At 42.9% G+C, this 23350-nt stretch overlaps 1 protein-coding gene across 1 annotated transcript; it reads left to right on the forward strand.

The window, feature by feature from the left end:
• The first annotated feature begins 17114 nt into the window (after positions 1 to 17114).
• On the forward strand, positions 17115 to 18463 carry LOC112579397 (olfactory receptor 1440-like). The gene has a single exon (XM_025265829.3). The coding sequence runs from the start codon at positions 17115 to 17117 to the stop codon at positions 18057 to 18059; it is 945 nt and encodes a 314-aa protein (XP_025121614.3). The 3' UTR covers positions 18060 to 18463.
• The last annotated feature ends 4887 nt before the right edge of the window (positions 18464 to 23350 follow it).

Here is a 23350-nt window from a genome sequence, read left to right on the forward strand (position 1 = left end):
CTTCATCCTTCAGATTAGACTGTTGTAATTCTATGTAGTTACCATTTATCCTGTGTTATACATTTGCATATGTTTTCATGTTACTATTACATTGGCCAAAAAGTTCAGTCGTGTTTTACTGTAATATCTGGAGTTTTCTCCAACCTCGTATAACTATACCAGCTCCACACACTTGCTTTCCCTCGCAACTGATGTCTTAAGCTTCTATGTCTCTTTGGTTCTTGCAGCTTACCAGGTTGGCTACTGACAACCTTTCTTTCATTTTGCAGAATGTGGCAATATAGCTCAAGTTGTGGTTTTTCCCTTGCCCCTAGAGCATGGTCCAATTTTATGAGTGTGTTTATTTTTTACCAAAGTTCATTCTCCTGTCACACCTGAGAATGAGCACAATGAGCTGATGCAGTTGGGGAACACATGTGTTAGAACTTGGGGCATTGAGTTCACTTCAGACCAGATGTGAGCATCCTTAGATGAAGTTCTCACAGAGTCATTGTTGGGCTTCCTGCAGGAGCCATGAAAACACCAGAAAACAAATCCTTTTAATGATTTTCTTATCTTGCTCTTTCCCTATCTCATCCCTCCCCCAGTCACAAAGATCCTGCTTTAGGACTTTGGGTGCTGTGACAGAGAAACACATTCCTCTACAGAATTCTACAGACATATAATCACCCTATTCCTCTGCTTCCTGGGAGACACTGTTGCCAGCTAGTTCAGCTCTGTGCTCTGTTGCCTTGTTGGATGGGTGGCAAGATCCTGCTTCTTCCAGTGGATACAAAGTCTTTTTTTTTTTTCCTGCTCCAATGTTGTCAGGGTTCCCCAGTGGCTCAGTTGTAAAGAATCTGCTTTCAATGCAGAAGCTTCAGGAGACCCAGACTCGATCTCTGGGTTGGGAAGATCCCCTGGAGAAGGGCATGGCAACCCACTCCAGTACTCTTGCTTGAAGAATCCAAAGGACAGGGGAGTCTGGCGGGCTACAGTCCATGGGGGTGGCAAAGAGTCAGACAGGACTGAAGTGGCTTAGAACATTAGCAGAGCATACACTAGAATACCAATGGACTACTAAAATCTCTCCTTGGGAATGTTGGACTTCTGCAAAGTCTCTCTCATCCATGGATGTCAGACCAACCCAATCATTCTTGCAGTTTTCCCCAATCACATCAAGAGTGGTCTGGCCAGTTGGCTGGCTGTTGGTTCTGCAGCCATGCCAAGATCTGTATGCCTATTATCTGACGCACAGGTGGGAAGGACTCCGCTCAGGTCTGTTGGCATATAGTGCTGAAACCCACAATTCTCCCAAAGGTGCTTTTATTTGCGGATGGTGGTGGTGGTCTAGTCACTATGTAACTTCTGACTCTTGCGACTCCACGGATGTAGCCCACCCACCAGGTTCTCCTATCCATGGGATTTTTCAGGCAAGGATACTGGAGCAGGTAGCTGTAGGGAGAGGGCAAATTACCCAAGGTGGCGTGGTCAGGCTCTCTCGCCCCACATTTTGTAACAGCTGAGCTCCTTTATAGCACTGCAAGTGCGCTCTGGAGGTACTGGCTTGGTCAGGAACTGCTTTGTGCTGTAGGCATATGCGGGCTCCACCCAAACACACCTGCCCTATTACTTTCATGTTCCCACCATGTCCATTTGGTCAGCTAGAGAGGAGAGAATACAGCATGTCTTCTGCTATGGCTGCTGATCAAACAGATGAGAATAACCGTATCAGCAGTTCCTAGGGCACCTCGAGTCTCTTTCCAGCCTCTTAGCTCTCGCCTTGCCTACCCTGGGTTCAGTGAACAGTGTGGACAGCGAGGACAGCAAGCCAACTGGCATCAGGAGCAGGATCAGCGATAGAGTCACCATTCCCTTCTCTAGGGGATCTTCCTGACCCAGGATCGAACCACGTTTCCTGTGTCTCCTGCATTGCAGGCGGATTCTTTACTGCTGAGCCACCAGGGGAGAGAGATGCTGATTTTCCGTTGTTGAAAGGGGGACTAAAAAGAAGGACTGTCATGACACAATTATTCTGACTCACTGTTGTTTTGTAAGTTTTAAAGCTTCAAATATGCTATATTAAAAAAAAAAAAAAAGCTGTTGAGACGTTTCGACAAGATAGCAGATTTCACCCTGGCATCTTTTTGTTTACATTATTTATTTTTTAATTGAATGATAAATCCTTTACAGAATTTTGCTGTTTTCTGTCAAACCTCAACATGAATCAGCCATAGGTATACATATATCCCTTCCCTCTTGAACCTCCCTCCCATCTCCCGCCCCATCCCACCCCTCTAGGTTGATACAGAGCCACTGTTTGAGTTCCCTAGAGGCATACAGAAAATTTCCACTGGCTATCTATTTTACATATGGTAATGTAAGTTTCCATGTTACATTACCCTAGCATTTTGCTCATTCCCAGTTACATTGCACTGAAATGACTTGCAAAACTTGCAAATAGTGAATTATCCTTATTACTACTGAAGTGAGAGATAACGAGAGTCCATATGTCAGGAAATTTGAGTAATTTCTGATGTTTGATTATATGAGACTAAAGCATCTTATGTGGCAGAAAGTGACGCTTTGTAAATTCTCTACTGACCTCCTCCATTTAGAGAGGGCATAGCACTAAGTAGACGTGAGCTGAGGAATAATCAGGAGAACTTCAATAATTAAAAAAAAAAAAAAACCCAACAAAACATTAACTAATGCTACTCAAACTGAAAAAAAAATTTAAAAAGATGTAGTGTGTGTGTGTGAGTTAAACTCACTTCTTAGGAAGGGAAATTTTAAAAAATTATCAGTTGAATAAACAAGAAAGCTAGGGTCTCACTGGGTTAGCAGTGAGCACTGCTGTATAGCAAGGGCTGGAAGGAGTATTTATGGAACCCATGGAATTCACTGGGGCATCTCCTGACGTTTCTGGGCCTAGAGATGGGTTAACAGGCAATTGTGGTAACCGAAAGCTACACAGAGCAAGGTAACTCAGGGCTCAGCCTCTTCAGGAATGTAGGGATGGTCTAACCGTCTAGATAAGCAAATTAGACCATCTGAAATAATGCCTAAGAGTGCGGGAAATCTGAAACTGGTTGAGGAGGGATAAGATTAATTATATGGAACCTCAGATCTAGCTGCTGGGGCAAGGAAGGTTACTTGCTTCTTAGCTCTATTGACTGTACCTCCCCTCTTGGGAGGAAGGGATGGCATCTCGTTCCTGCCAAAGTGGAGCCTCCATATTGTAACAGTGGAACTGGACACAGTCAGAGGCTGGGTTGGATGACTCACAAGCTGGAACCAAGATTGCTTGAAGTATCAACAACCTCATGTATGCAGATGATACAACTCCAATGGCAGAAAGCAAAGAGGAACTCAAGAGCTTCTTGAGGGTGAAAGAGGGAGTGAAAAAGCTGGCCTAAAACTCAACAGTAAAAAAAAAACAAACTAAGATTATGGCCTCCGGTTCCATGACTTCATGGCAAATAGATGAAGAAACAGTGGAAACAGTGACAGATTTTATTTTCTTGGGCTCCAAAATCACTGCGGAGTGTGACTGCAGCCACAAAATTAAAAGATGCTTGCTCCTTGGAAGAAAGGTTATGACAGACCTAGACAGTGTATTATCACTTTGCTGACAAAGGTCCATAGAGTCAAAGCTATGATTTTTCTAGTAGTCATGTACGAATTTGAGAAATGGATCATAAAGAAGGCTGAACACCAAAGAGTTTGAACTGTGGTGTTGGAGAAGACTCTTGAGAGTCCCTTGGACAGCAAGGAGATCACACCAGTCACTCCTAAAAGAAATCAACACTGAGTATTCACTGGAAGGACTGATGCTGAAGCTCCAATACTTTGGCCACCTGAAGCGAAGAGTGGACTCTTTTCAGACCCTGATGCTGGGAAAGACTGAGTGCAAGAAGAGAATGGAGTCTCAGAGGATGAGATGGTTAGATAACACCACTGACTTAATGGACATGAGTTTGACCAAACTCTGGGAGACAGTGAAGGACAGGGAAACCTGGTGTGCTGCAGTCCATGGGGTTGCAAAGAGTCAGACATGACTGAGTGACTGAACTACAGGAGGTATGAACAGATATGAGCAGGGAAAGTGAAAGTCGCTCAGTCATGTCTGATTTGGTGACCCCATGGACTATACAGTCCACGGAATTCTCCAGGCCAGAATACTGGAGTGGGAAGCCGTTCCCTTCTCCAGGGGATCTTCCCAACTCAGGGATCAAACCCAGATCTCCCGCATTGCAGGAGGATGAGCAGTGAAATTGTTATCTATTTCAGATACCTCACTTCAGATATGCTGGGATGCACCTATTTCTGTTTTTTGTTTGTTTTTGTTATAGACCCATTTGTTGCTGTTACAACCAACCTGCAAGGCTTCTAATGCATCTCACCTGGGCAGGGTCTGACCGTCTCTTGCCTCATGCTCACTCCCTCTGTGTGTGCATGCTCTGTCGCTCCAGTTGTGTCCCAACTCTTTGCGACCCTATGGGAGGTAGCCTGCAGGCTTCCCCATCCATGGGATTCTCCAGGCAAGAATACCGGAGTGGGTTGTCATGCTCTCCTCCAGAGGGTGGCCCCCACCCAGGACCCAACCCTCCCCTGACTCCTGTGTCTCTAGTATTGCAGGTGGATTCTTTACTGCTGAGCCACCAGGGAAGCCCTGCTCACTCCCTCTGTTCCACACAAAATATTGACTGTGTCTTTGACCTAGGAGAGAATAAACACCTACTTAAGTGCTCTGCCGCCTTGTTCTCTGTTATTAGAACAGGTATGAATACATTCTCCAGCAAGAGCCGTCTTGTCTCATTGCAGTGAACAGTGTTAGGGTAAGGAGAGAGAGAAAAATGATTGTTCATATGACAGATGCACAAGCTAACCCTAACCCTAATTTACTTACTAGAGAGGAAAATAAAAGCAGAGAAATTCCTTTGAAAATCCACCGAGTAGCAAGTAACAACCAGGAGGAATTTGTAGGACCTGTAAACATTTCGCAGGCGGCTGCTTACCAGCGCACTAAAACGCAGGCGGCTGTGATCGCTGCTATGCGCGGCTGAGAGGAGCCACCCCACGTCGGAGGTCAGGGGCAGAAGTTGGGAGGACCCCATGCCCGAAGGGCAGTGGCCAAGAGGAGTTACCCCGCGTCCGAGGTTAGGGGCGGCGACGAGAGGAGTTGTCCCTTGTCCGAGGTCAGGGGCTGTGACAAGAGGAGTTACCTTGTTGCAGCCCCTGAAACTAGAACACTTTCTAACACCATACACAAAAATAAACTCAAAATGGATTAAAGATCTAAACCTAAGACCAAAACTATAAAACTCCTAGAGGAGAACATAGGCAAAACACTCTCTGACATACATCACAGCAGGATCCTCTATGACCCACCTCCCAGAATAGTGGAAATAAAAGCAAAAATAAACAAATGGGACCTAATTAACCTTAAAAGCTTCTGCACATCAAGGAAAACTATTAGCAAGGTGAAAAGACAGCCTTCAGAATGGGAGAGAATAATAGCAAATGAAGCAACTGACGAACAACTAATCTCAAAAATATACAAGCAACTCCTACAGCTCAATTCCAGAAAAATAAATGACCCAATCAAAAAATGGGCCAAAGAACTAAATAGACATTTCTCCAAAGAAGACATACAGATGGCTAACAAACACAGGAAAAGATGCTCAACATCACTCATTATCAGATAAATGCAAATTAAAACCACTATGAGGTACCATTTCACGCCAGTCAGAATGGCTGTGATCCAAAAGTCTACAAGCAATAAATGCTGGAGAGGGTGTGGAGAAAAGGGAACCCTCTTACACTGTTGGTGGGAATGCAAACTAGTACAGCCACCATGGAGAACAGTGTGGAGATTCCTTAAAAAACTGGAAACAGAACTGCCTTATGATCCAGCAATCCCACTGCTGGGCATACACACTGAGGAAACCAGAAGGGAAAGAGACACGTGTACCTCAATGTTCATCGCAGCACTGTTTATAATAGCCAGGACATGGAAGCAACCTAGATGTCCATCAGCAGATGAATGGATAAGAAAGCTGTGGTACATATACACAATGGAGTATTACTCAGCCATTAAAAAGAATACTTTTGAATCTGTTCTAATGAGGTGGATGAAACTGGAGCCTATTATACAGAGTGAAGTAAGCCAGAAAGAAAAACACCAATACAGTATACTAACGCATATATATGGAATTTAGAAAGATGGTAACAATAACCCTGTGTATGAGACATCAAAAGAGACACTGATGTATAGAACAGTCTTATGGACTCTGTGCGAGAGGGAGAGGGTGGGAATATTTGGGAGAATGGCATTGAAACATGTATAATATCATGTATGAAACGAGTTGCCAGTCCAGGTTTGATGCACGATACTGGATGCTTGGGGCTAGTGCACTGGGACAACCCAGAGGGATGGTATGGGGAGGGAGGAGGGAGGAGGGTTCAGGATGGGGAACACATGTATACCTGTGGTGGATTCATTTTGATATTTGGCAAAACTAATACACTTTTGTAAAGTTTAAAAATAAAATAAAATTAAAAAAAAAAAAAAAAGAGGAGTTACCTTGCATCCGAGGTCAGGGGTGGCTGGGAGGAGATACCCCATGCCCCAAGCCCAAGGTCAAGGGCGGCGGCCAGGAGGAGCAACCCCACGTCCAAGGAGCCATGGCTTCATGGGCTCAGGAAGGCCTAGAGGAGCTATCCCACATTGAAGGTCAGGAAGGGCGGTGGTGAGGAGATACCCCTCGTCCAAGATAAGGAGCAATGGCTGCATTCTGCTGGAGCAGCCATGAAGAGATACCCCACACCCAAGGTAAGAGAAACCCAAGTAAGACGGTAGGTGTTTCAAGAGGGCACCAGAGGGCAAACACACTGCAACCATACTTACAGAAAACTAGTCAATCTAATCACACTAGACCACAGCCTTGTCTAACTCAATGAAACTAAGCCATGCCCGTGGGGCAACCCAAGATGGGCGGATCATGGTGGAGAGATCTGACAGAATGTGGTCCACTGGAGAAGGGAACAGCAAACCACTTCAGTATTCTTGCCTTGAGAACCCCATGAACAGTATGAAAAGGCAAAATGATAGGATACTGAAAGAGAAACTCCCCAGGTCAGTAAGTGCCCAATATGCTACTGGAGATCAGTGGAGAAATAACTCCAGAAAGAATGAAGGGATGGAGCCAAAACAAAAAGAATACCCAGCTGTGGATGTGACTGGTGATAGAAGCAAAGTCCGATGCTGTAAAGAGCAATATTGCATAGGAACCTGGAATGTCAGGTCCATGAATCAAGGCAAATTGGAAGTGGTCAAACAAGAGATGGCAAGAGTGAATATGACATTCTAGGAATCAGTGAACTGAAATGGACTGGAATGGATGAATTTAACTTAGATGACCATTATATCTACTACCTCGGGAAGGAATCCCTCAGAAGAAATGGAGTGGCCATCATGGTCAACAAAAGAGTCCGAAATGCAGTACTTGGATGCAATCTCAAAAACAACAGAATGATCTCTGTTCATTTCCAAGGCAAAAGATTCAATATCACAGTAATCCAAGTCTATGTCCCAACCAGTAACGCTGAACAAGCTGAAGTTGAACGGTTCTATGCAGACCTACAAGACCTTTTAGAACTAACACCCAAAAAAGATGTCCTTTTCATTATAGGGGACTGGAATGCAAAAGCAGGAAGTCAAGAAACACCTGGAGTAACAGGCAAATTGGGCCTTGAAATACGGAATGAAGCAGGGCAAAGACTAATAGAGTTTTGCCAAGAAAATGCACTGGTCATAGCAAACACCCTCTTCCAACAACACAAGAGAAGACTCTATACATGGGCATCACCAGATGGTCAACACCGAAATCAGATTGATTATATTCTTTGCAGCCAAAGATGGAGAAGCTCTGTACAGTCAGAAAAAACAAGACCAGGAGCTGACTGTGGCTCAGACCATGAACTCCTTATTGCCAAATTCAGTCTGAAATTGAAGAAAGTAGGGAAAACCACTAGACCATTCAGGTATGACCTAAATCAAATCCCTTATGATTATACAGTGGAAGTGAGAAATAGATTTAAGGGCCTAGATCTGATAGATAGAGTGCCTGATGAACCATGGACTGAGGTTCGTGACATTATACAGGAGACAGGGATCAAGACCATCCCCATGGAAAGGAAATGCAAAAAAACAAAATGGCTGTCTGGGGAGGCCTTACAAATAGCTGTGAAAAGAAGAGAAGTGAGAAGCAAAGGAGAAAAGGAAAGATATAAACATCTGAATGCAAGTTCCAAAGAATAGCAAGAAGAGATAAGAAAGCCTTCTTCAGCGATCAATGCAAAGAAATAGAGGAAAACAACAGGATGGGAAAGACTAGAGATCTCTTCAAGAAAATCAGAGATACCCAAGGAACATTTCATGCAAAGATGGGCTCGATAAAGGACAGAAATGGTATGGACCTAACAGAAGCACAAGATATTAAGAAGAGATGGCAAGAATACACAGAAGAACTATACAAAAAAAATCTTCACGACCCAGATAATCACGATGGTGTGATCACTGACCTAGAAGCAGACATCCTGGAATGTGATGTCAAGTGGGCCTTAGAAAGCATCACTACGAACAAAGCTAGTAGAGGTGATGGAATTCCAGTTGAGCTATTCCAAATCCTGAAAGATGATGCTGTGAAAGTGCTGCACTCAATATGCCAGCATATTTGGAAAACTCAGCAGTGGCCACAGGACTGGAAAAAGGTCAGTTTTCATTCCAATCCCAAAGAAAGGCAATGCCAAAAAATGCTCAAACTACTGCACAATTGCACTCATCTCACATGCTAGTAAAGTAATGCTCAAAATTCTAGAAGCCAGGCTTCAGCTATATGTGAACCATGAACTTCCAGATGTTCAAGCTGGTTTTAGAAAAGGCAGAGGAACCAGGGATCAAATTGCCAACATCCACTGGATCGTGGAAAAAGCAAGAGAGTTCCAGAAAAACATCTATTTCTGCTTTATTGACTATGCCAAAGACTTTGACTGTGTGGATCACAATAAACTGTGGAAAATTCTGAAAGAGATGGGAATACCAGACCACCTGATCTGCCTCTTGAGAAATTTGTATGCAGGTCAGGAAGCAACAGTTAGAACTGGACATGGAACAACAGACTGGTTCCAAATAGGAAAAGGAGTACGTCAAGGCTGTATATTGTCACCCTATTTATTTAACTTATATGCAGTGTACATCATAAGAAACGCTGGGCTGGAAGAAACACAAGCTGGAATCAAGATTGCTGGGAGAAATATCAATAACCTCAGATATGCAGATGACACCACCCTTATGGCAGAAAGTGAAGAGGAACTAAAAAGCCTCTTGATGAAAGTGAAAGTGGAGAGTGAAAAAGTTGGCTTAAAGCTCAACATTCAGAAAACGAAGATCATGGCATCGGGTCCCATCACTTCATGGGAAATAGATGGCGAAAAAGTGGAAACAGTGTCAGACTTTATTTTTCTGGGCTCCAAAATCACTACAGATGGTGACTGCAGCCATGAAATTAAAAGACGCTTACTCCTTGGAAGGAAAGTTATGACCAACCTAGATAACATATTCAAAAGCAGAGACATTTCTTTGCCAACAAAGGTTCGTCTAGTCAAGGCTATGGTTTTTCCTGTGGTCATGTATGGATGTGAGAGTTGGACTGTGAAGAAGGCTGAGTGCCGAAGAATTGATGCTTTTGAAGTGTGGTGTTGGAGAAGACTCTTGAGAGTCCCTTGGACAGCTAGGAAATCCAACCAGTCCATTCTGAAGGAGATCAGCCCTGGGATTTCTTTGGAAGAAATGATGCTAAAGCTGAAACTCCAGTACTTTGGCCACCTCATGGGAAGAGTTGACTCATTGGAAAAGACTCTGATGCTGGGAGGGATTGGGGGCAGGAGGAGAAGGGGACGACAGAGGATGAGACAGTTGGATGGCATCACTGACTCGATGGACGTGAGTCTGAGTGAACTCCGGGAGTTAGTGATGGACAGGGAGGCCTGGCGTGCTGCGATTCATGGGGTCGCAAAGAGTCAGACACGACTGAGCAACTGATCTGATCTGATCTGATCTGTAAACATTTCTCACAGCTCTCTATAAGTACTTGGAAAGGCAAGCCAGGTAGAGCCCTGGACACAGGATGGATATATTTGTGCCTTCTAAATCTGGGTATTAAAAATGGATAGGCAATATAACCTCTGGGTTATATTGAGCTTTGGAAATGACTACTTTGTTTTTTTAACTCTTTATATTAGAGTATAGCCAATTAGCAATGTTGTGATAGTTCAGTTGCACATAAAGTGACTCAGGCATACATTTCCCCCCGAACTCCCCTCCCATCCAGGCTTGCATCCATTTTATTGAATTAAGTAACTGAGACACAGCGAGATTAAGTAAAAGAATCAAGGTCACAAGCTTGTAAGTAACTAAGTTAGAAGTCAATCCAAGCAGGTCCACCCAGAGACTGAGAACATAATCACCAAAACTACACTGAATGACTCTTCTGATAAAGCATGCAAATGTTGGATGACCATACAGTTTGGTTTGCCTGGGACAATGCTGCTTAATGCTTGTTGCCCCTATATGATTATTAATAACTCCTTCTCATGACCAAGGTGATCCAGTTTTGATAATGAATAATAAGATCACCCTGCATTGACAGCCCCTTTCAGATCTCATGACTCTAAAAATCTAGAAAGGAGAATTGGAGCTTGATTCCATAAGGTTGTGAGGTGTCCGTGCTAATATGGAGGAACGGAATCAGCTGGGATCATTTCTCCATTTCTTCCTCCATCCAGCACTCTAGAGAATAATTAACTGAGAGTGGTGTTTTTTGTTAATTGCTTCCTCTTTCTTCACCCTGGACCCTAAGGAAACATTTAAGGGAGTCTTGAGCTGGAAGCGCCTCTCTTATAGCAATGGTTAGCAGGAGCCAAGGCTGAAAGCATGAAGCCTAGGAAAGCCAACTTCTCCATCCAGAATCTTCATACTCCATTCATGTCCTCTGATTCCTGAAAGAACTCTGTGCATGTCTGGGCATCTAGAGTGCCATCAAGATACAGGTCCAAGAAAAGGCCTCTGTAGCAGCAGCACCTCCTAGGTTCCACCAAGACACACCTGGCAGAAAGTCTACAAGAATATCTGGGTGGGTAACGTCAGAATGGGACCATCTGGCATGTTCTGTTTTCCTTCTTGCAACCTCGCTGTCCTATGCAGTCAACCCAGAGACTTCGCATACTCAGGTGCAGTGGTTGTTTTTATTTTCTCACAGTAACCATGCTTCTTCTCCCTTATCCCAATGGGATTATTTGAATTATAACAGAAACTGAGGTGTTAAAGCCTAAGGAAGAGCATCTGATGTGGGATATCAGATATTAGCAAGTGGGTGGCGAGAGCAAGGTAGGATAAGATGCCTCTCAAGCTGGGCCAAGGAGCCCCAAGCTGTCACCACCAAATATTCCCAGTCTTCCCCTGTCGAAGATTTTCAGTTAGTAAATACTTTTGGGGGCATAATCATTATGGTTGTTCATTCTTAATGTAACAACTCCAGTTTTGGAGAGCTTACTGTGTGACCAGCACTCTGTTGGTGGTTTAGTTGCTAAGTTGTGTCCGACTCTTGAGACCCCATGGACTGTAGCCCTCCAGGCTCCTCTGTCTATGGGATTCTCCAGGCAAGAATACTGGAGTGGGTTGTCATTTGTTTCTACAGGGGATCTTCCTGACCTAGGAATCGAACCCGAGTCTCCTGCACTGCAGGCAAATTCTTTACCAACTGCGCTATGAGGGATGCCCAGCACTCTATTACATGTTTTTAAAAACTAATTTTATTTGTTTATTGGCAGTGCTGGGTCTTTGTTGCTATAGGGCTTTCTCTAGTTGTGGTGAGTGGGGTCTACTCTCTAAGCTGCCATGTGCGGGCTTCTTGTTGCAGTGGTTTCTCTCGTGGAATATGGGCTCTAGGGCATGTGGGCTTCATGAGCTGTGGCCAGTGGGCTCAGAAATTGTGGCCGTGGGCTCAGAAGTTGTGGCCCGTGGGCTCAGGAGTTGTGGACCGTGGGCTCAGTAGTTGCAGCGCCCAGGCTCTGGAGCACAGGCTCAATAGTTGAGATGAAGGGGCTTAGTATGTAGAATCTTCCTGGACCAGAGATCACACTCATGTTCCCTGCATTGGCCCGTGGATTCTTTACCCCTGAGTCACCAGGGAAGCCCTATGTAACATACCTAGTAGGTTTTCACAAACACCCTGTGTAGTAATAAATTCTCCCTTACAGATGAAGAAATAGAGCCACAGAGATACAGTGATTTGCCAAAAATCACGAAGTTGGTAAATGATGGAGCCAAATGTACTGTGCTTCTCCCTAATTCTGCTTATATTCATCAGAGAAAGTTGAAACTTTTGCTTAGTCTGAAAGAGAGTAGCCAGAGGGGCTCGAGGGGCTTCCCTGGTGGCTCAGTTGAGAAAGAATCTGCCTGCAATGCAAGAGACCCCAGTTCGATTCCAGGGTTGGAAAGATCTGCTGGGAAAGGGATAGGCTACCCAGTCCACTATTCTTGTGCTTCCCTTGTGGCTCAGTTGAGAAAGAATCTGCTGGCAAGGCAGGAGGCCTGGGTTCGATCCCTGGGTTGGGAAGATCCTTTGTAGAAGGGAAAGGTTACCCACTCCGGTATTCTGGCCTGGAGAATTCCATGGAGTGCATAGTCCAGGGGGGTGCAAAGAGTCAGACAAGATTGAGCGACTTTCACTTTCAGAGGGCTTGCTGTGATTTTATTCCAAGGCAATTTGATGGTGTTATTTTGCATAAATATACAATTTTACCCAACTTAAAAAATTAAAAATTATTCTTGGCTGCCATATTTTCAGACCTGAGGGATATTAATCATTATAATAGCTGATGTGGGAAATGACTTACTTTAGCTAGAGTTTATACTGGGCCAGTGTGGCTTTTTGACCCACCTCTTCTGATTTTCATTGTTTATACTTTTAAAATGATCTTGAAACAGTAAACAACTTATAAATTTTATTAAACAGGGCTATAAAAATGAATAGAAATTTAGAGACACAAATTTTTATTTATTTACTTATTTTATTATTTTTATTAAAGTATAGTTGATTTATAATGTGTTAGCAAAGCAATTCAGCAAAGTGATTCAGTTATACATATAGACATATCCTTTTCCATTATGGTTTATTATGGGATATTGAATATATTCCCTGTGTTGCACAGTAGGGCCTTATTTATCTACTTTTTGTACACAGTAGTTTGTATCTGCTAATTTATCCCCCCCATCCCCCTTTTGGTAACCAGAAGATTGTTTTCTATGTCTATGACTCTGTTTCAGTTTCATAAACGAATTCATTTGAATCACATTTTAGATTCCATATATAGGTGATATCACATGGTATTTGTCCCTGTCTTTCTGACTTACTGCATTTAGTAGAACAATTGTAGGGAAGGAGACACAAAATTTGCAGGATAGTATGATTTTTAAATTACCAGCCCTGGAGCCAGCCTACCTGAGTGGGTTTCCAAGTCTGCTGCTTATTAGCAGTGGGGCCCTGTGCAAATTCCTAACTTTGTGTGTCTCATGTTAAAATAGAGTTGTAGTGAGGATTAAATGGGTTAATATGTGTTTTAAAAGAATGACTAGGACAGTAAGTGTTCAATAAGTATTTAATATCATTATCATTAATGAAGACAGAAAAAAAAAGGTAGATATTTAAGATACTGTGCCTCAGAAGGCAAAGAATCTGCCTGCAATGCAGGAGACCCAGGTTCAATCCCTGGGTTGGGAAGATCCCCTGGAGAAGGGAATGACAACCCACTCCAGTATTCTTGCCTGGAGGATTCCATGGACAGAGGAGCTCAGCAGGCTACAGACCATGATAATTGCAGAGTCAGACACAATTGAGCGACTAACACAAACACTACCATTCTAAAAGTTACAGTTGGTTTTCTAAGTGTGTCAATTTCTGAATTCTTCTTATAACTAAAATGAGCATACCTCGAACTCTTCTTATAATTAAAATGAGCATACCTCATTTGACATTGCCTAACTATTTCAATAAGAATCAACATTTATTTCACACTTTGAAGGCTCTTGTTTCTAACTTCATTTAGAGTCTAGTTAGGGCTTAAAGGGTACAACATACCCTCTACCTCAAATATGAGGAATCAGTGAGCTAAATATACCTCATTGTGAGTCTGCGTGTAAGTGGGTCAGTTTGTTCTTTGAATTTTCTCAGTATGGGCTTCTCTCCTCTTTCTTCCTCTGCCTTTCCCTCCCTTCCTCTGCCCTTCTTTCCTCCCATCCTCCCTTTCTTCCTTCTCTTTTGCTTCCCTGCGTGCAAGGAATAATAAAGAGAAAATAGCTTTTAAAGATAGGACACACTTTCTTTGCTAACTTGAGAAAGGTTAAAACAGGCCCATTCCATGTCTGACTCTTTGCGACTGTGGCCCACCAGGCTCCTCAGTCCATGGGATTCTCCAGGCAAGAACACCGGAGGGGGTCACCATTTCCTTCTCCAGGAGATCTTCCTGACCCAGGGATCAAGCCCAGGTCTCCTGCATGGCAGGCAGACGCTTTACCCTCTGAGCTACCAGGGAAGCTTGAAAGGCCCATCATAAATCAACCTTCTTGAGAGCAACACCCTCAGATTCCAAGAACTTATGCTAGTCTCAGGATTTCTGAATCCCCTGGTCCCCAAGGCTGGTTTAGCAAAGGTCAAAAGGACAAGTAGTAGCCGCCCACAGAAACCCTCTGGGTATTTTTCCCACCTTAGCTCCAGCTATCATCTTGCTGCTGCTGCTAAGTCACTTCAGTCGTGTCCGACTCTGAGTGACCCCATAGAGGGCAGCCCACAAGGCTTCCCCGTCTCTGGGATTCTCCAGGCAAGAACACTGGAGTGGGTTGCCATTTCCTTCTCCAATGCATGAAAGTGAAGTCCCTCAGTCGTGTCTGACTCTAGTGACCCCATGGACTGCAGCCTCCAGGCTCCGCCGTTCATGGGATTTTCTAGGCAAAAGTACTGGAGTAGGGTGCCATTGCCTTCTCTGAGCTATCATCTTAGAGAAAATCAAATTCTGCTTCTCATTCTGTAATAGACATTTTCCCCACATATATAATTTCCCTTAAAATGGAATGATGATATTTCAGTGTATAAAAGAGCCTCTTAAAATCCTTATTTGTCCCACAAGTGTGATTGCTTTCCAATGTTAAAGAAAATCCATCATGGTTTTACATCATTTGAAGATTTATGCACCAATGGACGTAATGATAACATATTATGTGGAAGCATCAGGTTCTTACAAAAGCTGATTCCTTCAACAAATGTGTGCCCTCGAGTATCTGAGCCACTGGAGGTGCTACAAAAAATAGGTGTAGATTATGGTTTTGCTTTCCTAAGATAGAGCTACAGTCTTCCATTTAAAATGGATAACCAGCGAGGACCTACTGTACCGCTCAGGGAACTCTGCTCAGTGTTACGTGCCATCCTGGATGGAGGGAGGGCTCAGGGAGAATAGATGCACGTATATGCATGGTTGAGTCCCTTTGCTGATCACCTGAAAGTGCCATGACATTGTTAATCCACTATATCTTAATGCAAAGTAAAAAGTTTAAAGTTTGAAAAAAAAACCCAACAGTTCACTGCCTTATGCACACTGAAGTATGACTACACATTGAAATCTTTTGTAGAGTTTTACCAAATACTGATACTTGGCTTCCAGCCCCCGAGATGCTGAATTAATCAGTTTGATCAATGGGGCTTTAGAAAGTGTGCCAGATGGTTCTAATGGACAGCCACGGTTGAAGCTCTGCTTTAGAGGAATTATTTTCAGTCTGGGAAGACTGAGCTGCAGAAAGACTAGAAAGAAACCTGTGCATGTCAGTCCCTGCCCTGCCTTTTTTATAATAATTTATTATTTGACTCCTGAATAGTTTAGAAATACATAATTAGTTTCCAATTATGCTATTTCTCATTATTTTACTGGTTTCAAATTTTTTTTTGAATAATTTTGAATATTTGAAAATAGTTTACTGATTTCAAATTAACCACACTGTAGTCTGAGTCTTATCTGTGTGACCAACCTTTTAAAATTTTCACTTTAAAAGTTTCTCTCAGGGACTTCATTGGCTGGTCCAGGGGCTAAGACTCCATGCTCTCAACACAGGGGCCCTGGGTTTGACCCCTGGTCAGGGGACTAGAGCCCACATACTGCAACTCAGACCTGGTGCAGCCGAATAAATAAAAATAAATATTGAAAAAAGTTTCTCACAAACAAACGGATACTTCAAAATGATATTAAGAACATATTACGTATTGACTCTGCTTTGTACACTACTTTATCCACGGCAGTTACTGTATGTAAACAGACCTAATTTAACTTCAAGTAAACCTTATGAGATAAGTTCTATTGTAATTATTTTTCTTGCTTTCCGATGAAGTCAATTAAGTAGAAGGACACCAATCTGTTTGGAGTCATAAAGCTCACAGTTGGCAGAGTCACACTCCAGAACACCTATGTAGTATCTAAGACCGTGTTTTTAGTCACTAAGCTAAACACAGGAGTTATAATCTCATTAATAATATCCTAAAATTCCCCAAGTATCTTCTAAGAAGGGCTTTCCAAATGTTAGTATACATTCTTTTGTCTTTGTGATAGGTAGGTGGGTTAATATTGAAAAGTGTAATATCCTCTTTTTAAATTTAATAAAGTTAATTGGAGTATAAGTGTTCTACGATGTGGTTTTAGCTTCTGCTGCACAGCGGGTCTCAGCCGTCTGTGTCCATACATCCCTTCCTCCTGAGCCTCCCCACCCGTCTGCTACCGCGCCCCGCTGGGCCGTCAAAGCGCCAGGCTGAGCTCCCTGGGCTGCCATCTTGTACATGTGGGAACTCTGGCACATAGAGTGATCAGTTAGGGGCAAAGTTAACCAGGGTTGTTGCTTTTAAAGTTGTTCACTATTTCCCTCGATTCTGTGTTCGGTGTGGGTTGAAGGCAGTTTCTTCCCATGGACATTGGGGTAACAACTGACTTAAAGATTTATCCTTTTCCTACAGATCTGAGCACCCCCCAGGGCGATGGCTGGAGGAAGGAACAGTACAACAATCACAGAGTTCATTCTCTTGGGGTTCTCTGAGTTTCCACAGCTCACCGCTGTCCTCTTTTCAATGTTCCTAGGGATCTACCTGGCGACAGTGTTTTGGAACCTGGGACTCATCGCCCTCATCAGGATGGACTCCCATTTGCACACGCCTATGTACTTCTTCCTCAGTAACCTGTCCTTGCTGGACACCTGCTATATTTCCACCATAGCTCCTAGAATGCTCTCAGACTTCTTCAGGAAGCATAAACTCATCTCCTTTATGGGGTGCATCATGCAGTACTTCTTGTTCTCTAGCCTGGGTCTGACTGAGTGCTGTCTGTTGGCTGCCATGGCTTATGATCGCTACGTCGCCATTTGCAGTCCTCTGCTCTACACAGCCACCATGTGCCCCTCTCTCTGCGTGCAGATGGTGGCAGGATCTTGTGTAACTGGATTCCTTGGCTCGTTCATTCAGTTGTGTGCCTTACTTCAGCTCCACTTCTGTGGACCAAACATCATCAACCATTTCTTCTGTGACCTGCCCCAACTGCTAACCCTATCCTGCTCAGACACCTTGTTCTTTCAAGTCATGACATCTGTGCTCACAGTCATGTTTGGGTTCATGTCTGTCTTGGTTATCATGATATCCTATGGTTACATTGTCGCCACCATTGTGAAGATCACTTCAGCTGAAGGCCGGTCCAAAGCCTTCAACACTTGTGCTTCCCACCTGACAGCAGTGACCCTCTTCTTTGGCTCGGGTATCTTTGTTTATGTGTATCCCAATTCTGATGGTTCCTCGAGCCAAAGCAAGCTGGCGTCTGTCTTGTACACTGTTATAATCCCCATGCTAAATCCATTGATCTATAGCTTGCGGAACAAAGAAATCAAAGATACCCTAAGCATACGGAAGAAGAAACTCTTTTCCTGGTGTTACTGACTATGGAATTTATTTCAGTTGTACGCTGTAGGAGAAATGTCAACTAAAACATTGATCCACAACTCTTCTAACTGCAGAGTGAGTTATAATTACTATCATCTTCTGATGTAAACCCATGGCTGGTGCAAGGACAGGACAACACATGAGAAGTATCTGGAAGTTCATTATCTCCGTGCTTCATCAGTGATGACCCAATATATCAATAGGTCAAGAAATTCACAAGCATTTTTGTAGTTAGTTGTGACGATGTGACTCTTCCATTCAATGTTCCATCCTTTAGCATGTACTACCTCAAGGACCAATGGTGCCAGTGGACCAAGTAGATCAAGGTTGCCAGGAGACCAGCAAGCCTCTCCATAGCATCTCACTTTAGGCAGGACAGGAATTACTATTAGTACTGAGCTCTTTTAAAAAAGAATTTCCTAACTCATTCTGTTAGTTCTCTCATTTAACCTATTCTTTCACCTCTGGAAATCATGAATTCATTACTTCACTTATGGACTTGTTCAAAGCAAAAATAAACAAGAGATCAAAGATTTGTTAACTTCACACAAAAATAAATTTGTTGCAACAAGAATGCTCAACATGTCTGTAATATTTAAGATTTGGTTGATCAGTTGGCTTGTTAGAGACATTTAGACAATTTTTTAATCTGTTATTGCTATACAGTCATCTCTGTTCTTTGTTCTTCACTGTGTAACTGGAAAAAGGAATCAGAAAATGGCCTTTTGCTGGTGAGATGGTCTAGTGCCTGATTTTGGCACCTCCAACAATGTCTTTATGTTACTTTTTTTGTTGTTTTTTGCTTTTTGAATAGACCAAGTCTCCACTAGGAAGTTGTTTTTCCAGTAATTAACAAGTGGAAAGTGGTTGGTAAAATTAGCTATAAGAAGCTGATACATGAGAAAAGTCTGGTACATGTACTCTGGTACATGAGAAAGTCTAGATTTGTCTATTTCCCTTGTAATCTTGGTGGGAATTGTTACAGGGCACAGAGAAATACTCAAGTATTGAGGCTAGGACAGAAAACACTCTTGTTTATCTTCTGGTAGGATTCTGATTTTCATAATCTTCAGGCCAGAAATAAAAAATATAATTCAGGAGACTATTATTGGTAAAAGGCATTCTGTTCATTTTCCCTTTTATGTTCAGAAGGGAAAATTCAAAATCCACAGGAATATTCATGTGGTAAGAACTAAAAGCAAGTGTTGGACACCTGTAGGCACTACAGCTTTGAAGTTTCTGCTTTTAGGCCTCCTTATTCCTGAGTCCTAGAAAACTCCGTATTCCTGAGTTACAGTTATTGGATACAGTTTTGTCAAGGCAAGTTAGATATATAGGATGGTAGACATAGGTTTGATCTAATGTCTTTTCCAGCACTAACATCTATTAGTATCCCTTTCGGATCTTCCTCAGCTTTAGCCTAGTGACCAAGACTGGACTGGAGTTGAGACTAGACTGGAGTTGAGAAAGAAAAGGAACTCCTGAAATGCCACATATTTTGCCCGGCTGGATCCTTAACATTTTTATGGCCAAATATAATTATGATCTCCAATATACCTATTTAAAATCAATGTCACAGACAGCAGAGAAGTTTCATTATGTGAAATTTCAAATTGCTTCAATTACAAAAAACATGATCTTCATGAAAGAGTGATAAGGTCCTTAAATAAGAGGAGCCTATTTAAACAGAATACCTGGCTACCTTTTATTCTGACCTTCAAATTACCTGAAAGACATAGGTGTTTGGGAGATAGAATCCCTGTGTAGGAATTTCTCAAGAATGATAAAGGTTCTGAGATTAATCAGTCACGACAGAGGCTGAATAATCAGATGAACTCCTAAGCAGTACTCTGTCCCTGTTTTTGTAACTACATGAGATGAACACTTTTGTCTTGATGATCTTAGAAACCAGGATAGTTTTTGTAAATTTGTACTAGGGGAAAGTAAAAGACATTTGCTCCTTGGAAGGAAAGCTATGACAAACCTAGACAGTATATTAAAAAGCAGAGACATCATTTTGCCAACAAGGTTTTTATAGTCAAAGCTATGGTTTTTCCAGTAGTCATGTACTGATTTGAGAGTTGGAGCTTAAAGAAAGCTCAACACTGAAGAACTGATGCTTTTGAACTGTGGTGGTAAAGAAGACTCTTGAGAGTCCCTTGGTGGGCTGCAAGGACATCAAATCAGGATTGCTTAAAGGAAATCCATACTGAATATCCACTGGAAGGACTGCTGCTGAAGCTGAAGTTCCAATACTTTCTTCTCCAGGGGATCTTCCTGATCCAAGGATTGAACCGGGTCTCCTGCATTGCAGGTGGATTCTTTACTGAAAACGGAGAGAAAGGCAAATTGAAACTACAGTGAGGTACCACCAGTCAGAATGGCCATCATTAAAAAGTCTACAAATAACAAATGCTGAGAAGGATGTGAATACAAGGGACCCCCTCCTGTATTGTTGATGGGAATGTAAGTTTGTGCAGCCACTGTGGAAAGAGTATGGAATTTCCTCAGAAAACTAAAAATAGAACTACCACATGATCCAGAAATCCCCCTCCTGGGCATATATCCAGACAAAATTGTAATTAAAAGAGATACATGGACTCGTATGTGCATAGCAGCCCTATATACAATAGCCACAACATGGAAACAACCTAATGCCCATCAACAGATGACCAGATGAAGAAGACATGGTGCAGATACACCATGGAATAGTACTCTGCCATAAAAAGAACAGAACAATGCCACTTGCAGAAACATGCATGCAACCAGAGATTATCATACTAAGCAAAGTAAGTCAGAAATAATGCCCTATGATATCATTTATATGTGGAATCTAAAATATGACACAGATGAGCCTATCTATGAAATAGAACTAAAGAGCCTCTTGGCAAAAGTTAAAAAGGACAGTGAAAAAGCTGGCTTAAAACTCAACATTCAAAAAATGAAGATCATGGCATCCAGTCCCATCACTTCATGGCAAAGAGATGGGTAAGCAATGGAAATAGTGACAGACTTTATTTTGTTGGACTCCAAAAACACTGGAGACAGTGACTACAGCCATGGAATTTAAAGACTACTCCTTGGAAGAAAAGCTATGACCAACCTACACATCATATTAAAAAGAAGAGACATTACTTTGCCAACAAAGTTCCATCTAGTCAAAGCTATGGTTTTTCCAGTAGTCATGTATGGATGTGAGAGTCGGACCATAAAGAAGACTGAGAGCCGAAGAATTGATGTTTCTGATCTGTGGTGTTGGAGAAGACTCTTGAGAGTCCCCTGGACTGCAAGGGAGATCCAACCAGTCTATCCTAAAGGAGATCAGTCCTGAAAATCCATTGGAAGGACTGAGGCTGAAGTTGAAGCTCCAATACTTTGGCCACCTAATGTGAAGAATTGACTCATTGGCAAAGACCTTGATGCTGGAAAAGATTGAAGGCAGGAGGAGAAGGGGACGACAGAGGATGAGATGGTTGGATGGCATCACCAACTCAATGGACATGAGTTTGAGCAAGCTCCGTGAGATGGTGAAGGACAGGGAGGCCTGAAGTGCTGCAGTCCATGGGGTCACAAGGCGTGCGTGCTAAGTCGCTTCAGCTGTGTCTGACTGTCTGTAACACTATGGACTGCAGCCTGCCAGGCTCCTCCATCCATAGGATTCTCCAGGCAAGAATACTGGAGTGGGTTGTTGTGCCCTCCTCCAGGAGATCTTCTCGATCCAGGGTTGGAACCCACATCTCAGGTCTGCCTGCATTGGCAGGTGGGTTCTCTACCACTAGCATCACCTGGGAAGCTCACTTTAGCATAGAGAACTAAATTCAAAATCCTATGAGAAACCATAATGAATATTCAAAAAATGTATACGTAAGTATAACAGAATCGCTTTGCTGTACAGCAGTAATTAACACAGCATTGTACATCAATTATATTTCAATAAATGAAATGTATGAGTTTCAGACCCTTACAGTCTATGCTTAGCCTAGCACCTTGGGCATGCACTCCCCAGAGAAAGCCTTCAAAAGCACTTTGTCCAGCCCAGCATCACTGACCAGCTCCTCTCCTTGGTAAATGAGGTGCAGAGTTGCCACAGAGCCTTAGGGAATCTTTACTCGGAGATCATTTTTGAGCTCCCCTAGAGAGTCAGTGGTATTATTAGCAGCTGCTTCTGGGTGCCAGGATTTTGTGCTTTTTAAAAATTGCACTGTTCTGTGTTCTTATAGCTTCCCTTGTATTTATTTTAAATTAAGTTGAAAAGAATCAAGGACAGAGAAGTGCCTGAGAAGGGTAGAGTGGAGCTAGAAAAACAAGCCCCTGAAGGCTTGCTTACTATCTGCCCGCTGGCTGCTCTACTGTGCTTAGACAGGACGTTCAGATTTCTTTTAGCCATTCAAAAGTTGCCAAGAGCATCTCCTGACTATCTCTTATAGATTCACCAGAGAGATTTATATTTGGAGTTGATGAAAATAACCTCTGATACATAGTTGAGTTAAGAAAAGCCTCCAAACCATGCAAAGCAGGAAAGCGAAGGCTCAGTCCATGAACGCGCATGCCTTGTGACTGCAGTAATAAAGGTGCTCTCTTATTTAGATCATTCTGCCTGATCTCACCATTGGGAGAGAGGGCTGTCCCACCCAGAATGAACGGATAAACGTAAAAAAGGAAGTCCGTGACGTGGGTATATTCATAAACAGAGAGAAGCAAGACTTGACAGGTAGCTGTGGAAAGTAAATAGCAGAAAGTGAGTTATTGATGGAGCCACACCCTGATGAGATTGCAGGTGAATAGCTTTATCCTTGGAAGGAAGACAAATTATTTATTTGAAATAGGCATGGCTGTTGTAAGGACGAGTACCGGTACTGATGAACTTAGGAGCCAGAATGAGCCTAAGGACTTGATTGTCATGGAAAACAATGGTAGAGGCAAGCATTAAGAAGAATGCATGGGCTCCACTCTAAAACTGCAGAATTAAAGACTCCGTACACAGTCTGTAGCAGCGCCTGGTGTTTCAGGTTTTCCCTGGTGCTGTCTCTGTCACCACAGGTACTTGGGGGAAAAATACAAACCCTGAACTCCATAAGCATGTGTTACTCTCCTTTGTTCTCACAGCTGTGACACTTGTGTCTCTCTGTGGGGGATCAAGGCACGTATCACCCCAAATAATAGACGAAGGACCGACGCTTAGAGACTGCAGCACACGGTCCACAATTACAGTGGGGATGCAAGTGAGCCACCAGTGTGCACGGGGGTCTTTTCTTGAGTGATGGAAATGTTCTAAAAGTGGATTGTGG

This window comes from Bubalus bubalis, chromosome 16 (assembly GCF_019923935.1).
Source record: "Bubalus bubalis isolate 160015118507 breed Murrah chromosome 16, NDDB_SH_1, whole genome shotgun sequence".
Taxonomy (NCBI): Eukaryota; Metazoa; Chordata; class Mammalia; order Artiodactyla; family Bovidae; genus Bubalus; species Bubalus bubalis.